Source organism: Pelobates fuscus, chromosome 8 (genome assembly GCF_036172605.1).
Source record: "Pelobates fuscus isolate aPelFus1 chromosome 8, aPelFus1.pri, whole genome shotgun sequence".
Classification (NCBI taxonomy): Eukaryota; Metazoa; Chordata; class Amphibia; order Anura; family Pelobatidae; genus Pelobates; species Pelobates fuscus.
In genome coordinates this window covers 19,206,211-19,214,649 of record NC_086324.1, presented here as the reverse complement: position 1 = coordinate 19,214,649, position 8,439 = coordinate 19,206,211, and the positions used below count along the sequence as shown (strand labels likewise).

The following is an 8,439-nucleotide window of genomic DNA, read 5'->3' as shown; positions in this document are numbered from 1 at the left end:
AGAACTGCTGAACTCTGCTGGAGAAAAGTTTCACTCCGCATCTGATTTTCTCCACTATAAATTTATGCTGAGCTTATACAGCTGGGCTCTTTCTTCTGCAAAAGTAAATTACTTCAATACCCTCATAACCACACTCTCCTGCGAACCCAAACGGCTATTTCACACAAACTCTCTTCTTTGCCCTGTTGCTCCTCCTCCTCCTACCAACTTAACCGCCAGAAACTTTGCAACTTACTTCATTGACAAGAACTCTACAATAATGGTAAACTCATCAGCCTCTTTGGCTTCCAATATCACTTCTATGCGGATGACATGCAAATCTATCTGTCCTCCCCTGATCTCTCCCAGCCCAGTGTCTATGACTGCCTCTCTGCTATTTCTAACTGGATGGCTGCCCACTTCCATAAACTCAACTTGTCCAAAACAGAATTTCTCCCTCACCTGTTGCTACTCCCGTGCCTGTCTCCCTCCACGTTAAATGATGCTACCATCAGCTCCACCACGCAGGTTCGCTGCCTAGGGGTTCTCTTTGACTCCGACCTCTCCTTCACCCCTCATGTCCAGTCGATCGCCAAATCCTGCCGCTTCCATCTTAAAACTTTAAACTGTTAATGGCTCCAAAACCCCACACTAAGTCTTCATTGGATACTATTCTACTAATCTACTTCCCTTACCTTTTTGTGTCACTTTACCCCACTCCCTCTAGCATGTAAGCTCATTGAGCAGGGCCCTCAACCCCTCTGTTTTTGTGCGTCAAACTTGTCTGGTTACAATTACATGTTTGCTCGTCCACCCTCTGTAAAGCACTACGGAATTTGTTGGAGCTATGTAAATAGAATCATAATAATATCACCGGTGTGGCGAAACCGAACTCGCCACGTGTCCTTGGAGGGGGCTGCTTGCCCGCCTCTTGCCTTTGGACTATGGACCAGACCTTATGTGAATGTGTTAACCCAGATAGTTATGCCATGGAGCCCATTCGTGTAGTTAAAGACTTCGGCTCCGTGGCGAGTGAACTGTGTGAGTAGGATCTGCGCACTATTCGGTAGTTTTGTGCGCGCAGATCCCAGCTATCTGGGGATATGTGAAATGTCTGTGTGTTATGTGTAAATGTGACTTTATGTATTTTAAAGTGTTTTATGTCGTTTTGCAACCATGTGGTTAATGGAGTCTGCCTTTAGTCCTGGGTAATTGGATTACTTCTCCAATTAACTCCAGGGCAGAAGGGAGGAAACCAGGGTGCATTGTGGGGATGTTTTTCTGCCAGCCAGAAAAGAACAAAAGATACTTTTAGTAACTTTTGAACCCCTGGTCGGATTCATGCCATTTTTTAATATGTTGTTCCCCTGAATGGATTGATTGTGGATATGTATTTTTATGTGAATGTGATGTATGATTTTAAAGTTATGAAAGTTGTGTAAAAGTATATTTTACACTGTATGCATAATGGGATTATGTGTCACACTAAGGGGAGGGGATGTGTGGGAGGTAACATCTATGTCATTGGTTCTTTTATGCCTCCCCCTGGGTGTGGCCTGTATGTGTGAGTTGGAAATAAAAGCCAGGCTGGATGAGCCAGTCCAGAGTTCCTGTTTTACCCTCAAAGTGATGTGTCGTCTCATTATTGGGGGAAGGATTTATTGCATGCTGTTCCAGTTGACTGCTAGGAGTACAAGCCTATTCGTATGGTTCCTATTCAATGGTCTACAGCATTCATATGCTTGGGAGAATTTAAAAGGTTTCTCGGATTCGGTGATTGTGGTGTCTGCCAGAGTGCTTGGAGTCCTCAGGAAGCACTAGGAGCATCCATTAACGGAGGTACCAAGTCAGGGTGCCAGGCGATCCGTTACAACCGGTAATAGAGTAAAAGACTTGGAAGTAAACACACTCCGACAGGACTCTAGTTAGACTCTGGGAACACTGGGAAAGTGCACGGATACATCTCTCTGCACACAGCCTTCAACTCCCAAGCCACTTACTAGCCACCAGTAAAAAGTTAGAGGGAACAGGAGGAGGGAAGTAATAGAAGTTGGGAGAAAGGGGTAAAAGCAGAGTAAACAAGAGGGGGAGGAGAGTACAGGTAAAATTATACAAATGGGGTAGGGCCAGTGAGCAGAAGGATACAATTGGAGGAAGGAGGGTTATAGATAGACTCAGATCGATAAAATGGGGCTACGACAGAGACACCAGGTGAGGAAAGGGGGATATTTGCAAAGGGATACAAGGGAGTACGGCATGGACAGGCATAAGTAGGGAGAGAGAGTATAGGCAGATTGGGTAGAGAGGCAAAAGTGAGGGAATTTGATTATGGGTAGAGCTAAACAAGAGCACGGAGAGGTGAGGGGATTATGTAGAGACTGACAGGTTGATCAAATGGGTTGAGAACAGAGAGATACAAGTAGGGGAAAGGGGCAAGGCACAAGTGGAGAAGGAGGCTATGGACGATCGACTGCAAGTAATGAAAAGCAGGACTATAGGCAGTGGTAAGTGGGAGAATTGTGGGGTAGAGGAGATGGATACAAGTGGGAGAGATAAATGAATATTGTGGTATGGAGAGATGTGGAGAGGTGAACTAATATGAACCGGGGGAAGGTAAAAACAACGCAGACACACACCTGCACAAACACACACTAACCCTCAATACTAATACATCACTGCAGGCAAACACAGGCACTCCACATAAATACACATCTGCATTTAAACATGTATACAGGGAGTGCAGAATTATTAGGCAAGTTGTATTTTTGAGGATTAATTTTATTATTGAACAACAACCATGTTCTCATGGAGGCCATGTCATTAGATTTTCTTCTTTTATACCCTTTCTTGCCAGCCACGCTGTGGAGTACTTGGACGCGTGTGATGGAGCATTGTCCTGCATGAAAATCATGTTTTTCTTGAAGGATGCAGACTTCTTCCTGTACCACTGCTTGAAGAAGGTGTCTTCCAGAAACTGGCAGTAGGACTGGGAGTTGAGCTTGACTCCATCCTCAACCCGAAAAGGCCCCACAAGCTCATCTTTGATGATACCAGCCCAAACCAGTACTCCACCTCCACCTTGCTGGCGTCTGAGTCGGACTGGAGCTCTCTGCCCTTTACCAATCCAGCCACGGGCCCATCAAGACTCACTCTCATTTCATCAGTCCATAAAACCTTAGAAAAATCAGTCTTGAGATATTTCTTGGCCCAGTCTTGACGTTTCAGCTTGTGTGTCTTGTTCAGTGGTGGTCGTCTTTCAGCCTTTCTTACCTTGGCCATGTCTCTGAGTATTGCACACCTTGTGCTTTTGGGCACTCCAGTGATGTTGCAGCTCTGAAATATGGCCAAACTGGTGGCAAGTGGCATCTTGGCAGCTGCACGCTTGACTTTTCTCAGTTCATGGGCAGTTATTTTGCGCCTTGGTTTCTCCACACGCTTCTTGCGACCCTGTTGACTATTTTGAATGAAACGCTTGATTGTTCGATGATCACGCTTCAGAAGCTTTGCAATTTTAAGAGTGCTGCATCCCTCTGCAGGATATCTCACTATTTTTGACTTTTCTGAGCCTGTCAAGTCCTTCTTTTGACCCATTTTGCCAAAGGAAAGGAAGTTGCCTAATAATTATCCACACCTGATATAGGGTGTTGATGTCATTAGACCACACCCCTTCTCATTACAGAGATGCACATCACCTAATATGCTTAATTGGTAGTAGGCTTTCGAGCCTATACAGCTTGGAGTAAGACAACATGCATAAAGAGTATGATGTGGTCAAAATACTCATTTGCCTAATAATTCTGCACTCCCTGTAATGTGAGACATAGAAGACACAAGCAGTAGTTATTGTACTGGATCATCTAAGGCATCTGTAGCAATAAAAAGGTTAACTTACAGCACAAAATGAAGCATGTGTTGGACCGCTGAAAATGTAAATGTTGCTCTGTTATTTTCAAACATAAATCATGTTTAGAGTATGGATCCTTTGCAACAAGCACACAGGGCAGGGAAGATGTGCTGATTGGTGTTCTATACAATTAATCCCATATGGGGAATTAACTTGTGACCGCACAGAGCAGCAGCCCTTCCTCTCCCCACCCAGTACACATTCTCACATTGGGGGTACTGGGGAGCACAGGTCTCTCCTTACTTCTAGAAGAGGCTTTCCTTATCAACTCGCGAGCAGCAGGTGCAGTAAATAGAACTTTCAATGCTGCTCGCGAGTGAGACAATGAACAAACAGCCGGCAGGAGCCTGGAGTGAGTGCAGGGAGGGTGGCAGGAGCCTGGAGTGAGTGCAGGGAGGGTGGCAGGAGCCTGGAGTGAGTGCAGGGAGGGTGGCAGGAGCCTGGAGTGAGTGCAGGGAGGGTGGCAGGAGCCTGGAGTGAGTGCAGGGAGGGTGGCAGGAGCCTGGAGTGAGTGCAGGGAGGGTGGCAGTCTCTGTCCCTGCCTGACAGCCTTCACACACAGGAATCATGTGACCTGGCAATCAGGCAGAGCAGGGCAGCCCACACGGTCTTCCGAAGTCTTGAGTTTTGGCATGTCTGCTAGAGTAGCACTGCCACACCAGTTTTTAATGTGTTCCGTAACTAGTTGCAGCAGTTTAGAAGCACTTGATTTGGAGAATTGAGGGTATTGGAGGGAAAAACAAAGACACAAATCAATGTAATGCAAAGAATTTTTTATTTTCCCCCCTCTTTATTTATTAACAATCTAGAGGGAGCAATTTCCATATCACAGAGGTCATCTTGATCAGCCTAGACAGGTTTTCCACCCCAACATATTCTAATGTCAGACAAGCTACCCAGTCACACCATGATACAAATGGGGTTATGCAGAAACATTTTGTAGGTTACAAGACAAGAGTTACTAGTAACTAGTAACAGTCTGTAGGTCAGTTTTGAACCTGAAAGCAAGAACATTTTAACTGTGCATGCCTTGTGAACTAGTTAGCTGGTGGTAGAGGGTTCTCAGTTGGTGGTTTTGGATCATCATCAAACTTCATATCCCTGCAGAACAGCACAGCTTCTTTACCCAGACCCAGTTTGTACTGCCAAACATAGACCTTCTCATTGGCCTTCACGGTCAGGCTGATGGTTTCCATAGTTTCCGTTACCTCATCCCAATTCTCTCTGTCCGTGTTAACACTCTTCCCCCCGTATGAAGCAGTGAGAGAGAACTGGCTCTTTACGATACTGGCACTCAGACCTCCCGTCTCTGCAGACACTGTGGCTGACACGTTCCAGGTATGTTCTATGGAGGACATCTTCTCCTTTGTGTAGCCAACCTTCTTGTTGATCTTGTTTGTCCAGGTGATCGGAGACTGCGAGTCATTGGTGATGGTTTTGATGCACTCCCAGACACCAAATGAGGTACCCTGAATAAGGGCCAAGCCTCCAGGGAGGAAGTTTGTGACAGTGGGATGTATGGAAAAGGACTCACCATTCTCATCCTTGTTGAAGTTGGTGCATCTGTAATACTGAGCCCCCCATTCATCATGAGGCTTCAGAAAGTAATAGTAGTTTTTGACACCAAAGTAGTAGAGCCCATTCCTGCAGTTGGGATGGAGTGTGTATTCCACACCACTCTCGTATGTGTTCATATTTCTAGTTTTACGATAAACCCCTCGACTCTGGTCGATGATGTACATGTGACCGAAGGCAGAGAGATAGTGATCACCGCCCCGGCAGCTGGGATGTAGAGAGTAGACTACAGCACCTTCATCTGTGTTCATGTTTTTCACACGGCGATAATTTGTGCCCTTAATGATATAGAATAGGTCGTCTTCATATGCCAGGTAATGGTCTCCATTTCTACAAGAGGGATGCAGACTGTAGACCACTAAACCTTCACCCTTGTTGAAGTTTGAAGCTCGCATGTAGCAGCCAAGGTCAGATCGGACAATGTAGTAATATTGATCAACACCACAAAAATCCACTCCTGGGGCATCCTTCTTGGGAACGATCCCAACCATGGTCAAACACTGAAAGAATAAAAATACAAATTAAGGTGGTAGGTTACAAAATCGATTTGGTTAATTCAGTGATTTTGGATCAAGTGTCATAAAAAGCTTTGCCTTCACTTATGTTAGAATAAGAATGATTGGAGAGGGCAGGGGGCAAGAGTGGTAGACCAGAAGAGTCAGTTTTCTATAAGTTCATAGATGGGAGAAAGTATAATTGACATTGTAGTGTCAGATATTAGTTCAATGTAGACAAAGTGGAAATATTTGGGAGCCATTTTGTCAGCATTTGAATGTCACTAAAACCTTGATAGTTGGTGCTTTACTACAAAATGTCCGTTTTCACATTTCAATGCAACAGTATAAACATTGAAGGATTAACACTATAGGAAAGTATAAGATTTTCTAAACATGCATACTCTTACAGTAGATAGTTGTATAGTTACAATTTAGTGCCATTTTAATGGCTGTTCGTATGAGAAGCCACAGGTAGACTTAATCCTTGCAGACCACTACACCAAAACCTGCCTCCTTAACCACACCCCCTCCCTCCACAAAGATACATCCTTATCAAATATATGTACACAGCCCAGCCACCAACATGGAGTGATCTGAACCGTAAAGCAACCTGCATTTTAAGGAGAGGACACATAGTAAGGATATCACTACATGTTTGTGAATTAAGAGCTGCTCGCTCAGTGTTGGCTGTGTACATACATCTGATAAGGAAGGTTTTCCTGGCATGAGGGAAAGTGGTTAGAGAGGCAGCATTTTTGCAGGACATTTAAAAGGAAACTCTAGTGCCAGGAAACCAATCAGTTTTCCTGGCACTGCAGGTTCCCTCTCAATCCCCGGTTGCTGAAGGGGTGAAAATCCCTTCAGTCACTTACCAGAGGCAGCGACATGTCCCACGTCACTGCTTCTGCCTCCACCGCTCCTCCCAGTGATTGCGTCAGCAAGTCGCGCATTAGAGCTCTGCATAGGAAAGCATTGAAAATGCTTTCCTATGGTGAAATGAGCGATACTGGAGGTCCTGACAGCACGAGGTCCTCCAGCGACGCTCTAGCACAGGTTCTGTGCTATGATGCAGGAAGTGCCCTCTAGTGGCTGTCTAGTAAACAGCCAGTAGAGGTGGAGTTAACCGTGCAAGGTTATTATTGCAGTTTATAAAAAACTGCAATAATTACACTTGCAGGGTTAAGGGTAGTGGGAGATGGCACCCAGACCACTCTAATGGGCAGAAGTGGTCTGGGTGCCTGGAGTGTCCCTTTAAACCATTTGTTTGTATTTGACAAAATGCTGAACCCCATGCATAGCACAGCATCCCTCCCAGTGTAGTCAGTCACAGCCATATACAATACAGCATCTTTATATAATCTACATTCAGGCTTTGGAGAGACCAGCTGCAGCAGATTCTAAATAAACCATTCCAAGTTAAGGAGTTTGGGAAATTGGAAGGGAGTGGAGTTTGCCAAGAATTGGGAGTTTAGTAAATAAACCCATTTCCTCTAGTGATTGAAATAAGCTCTATAGAAATATATAGACACACCTGGTGTTTAATTAGGGCAAATTAATGCTTAGACTGGGTGTAGGAGTGTCAGCACTGGGAGGAAATTCTTCAATATAATCTCAGGGTCTATTCACTGAAGTGGGAATTAGGAATTCAGGTTAAGGAGAGTTTCAGGTTCCAGAAGGGAGATCTGTAAAAATATATAGTGTGAGGGTTGGCACATGAAGAGTGCTGCCCTGCAGTATGTACAAAATAAACCACAGGGTGTTACCTTGCATGGTTAAAGGGCCACTACACACCATTCCATTGAGATGCTGTGATCTGGGTTACAGTAATCTCCCTTTAATATTTAAAATACATTCAGGTATTTATTCCACAGACATCAAGTTAAACCCAAATGGTGACATTTTATTGTCAAGCTGTCACCATAGCTCAGTTAGCAGTTTTCCCAAGTCTGTCTTTTTTGCCTCATTTATAGTTAATAATAAAGTGAACTCTCCAAGGAAACCCACAACTTGGAAATAACCACACTGTGTATAAATCACATTATTAGCAAATAAACCTAGAATAACTCACATAGTAAGGCACCTTCTCAGAAACTGTAATACCAGCAAACCCTCTCCTAATATCATCCCTCCCAGAATGATCCTTTTATAGCTGGAGGTGAGGGGTTTGGACACCTTGTTAATCAATCCCTAATCATTTACTAATTGACCCCCTCAGCCTGCCCAGGTTGGGAGAAGAGACACAGGTGGGAAGACAATGTATGGTAATGTGATGGTCAATACATGAAAAGTGCTGGTATATTTATAGATGTACTCACTATAATTCCCCATTGATTAGTGACTTGATTTACTACCTGCAGTCCTTACAGGGGCGTTGCTGAAAAATAGTGCATTGACTAATACAAAATATGCTAAACAATAAAAATAACAACTACTCGCTCTAATCACAAAAAAATCATGCTTTTTTAGTTTTATTAATTTATATAT

At 44.2% G+C, this 8,439-nt stretch overlaps 1 protein-coding gene across 1 annotated transcript; it reads right to left on the bottom strand.

The window, feature by feature from the left end:
• Positions 1-4,920: 4,920 nt before the first annotated feature.
• LOC134571221 (uncharacterized) lies at positions 4,921-8,057 on the bottom strand. The gene is made up of 2 exons (XM_063429390.1): positions 8,024-8,057; positions 4,921-5,958 (listed from the first exon to the last, which is right to left on the bottom strand). The coding sequence occupies exon 2, from the start codon at positions 5,947-5,949 to the stop codon at positions 4,921-4,923; it is 1,029 nt and encodes a 342-aa protein (XP_063285460.1). The 5' UTR covers positions 5,950-5,958; positions 8,024-8,057.
• Positions 8,058-8,439: the final 382 nt, after the last annotated feature.

Coding starts and splice junctions, on each gene's coding strand:
- LOC134571221 (XM_063429390.1), bottom strand. CDS start 5,949: ATGGTTGGGATCGTTCCCAAGAAGGATGCCCCAGGAGTGGATTTTTGT.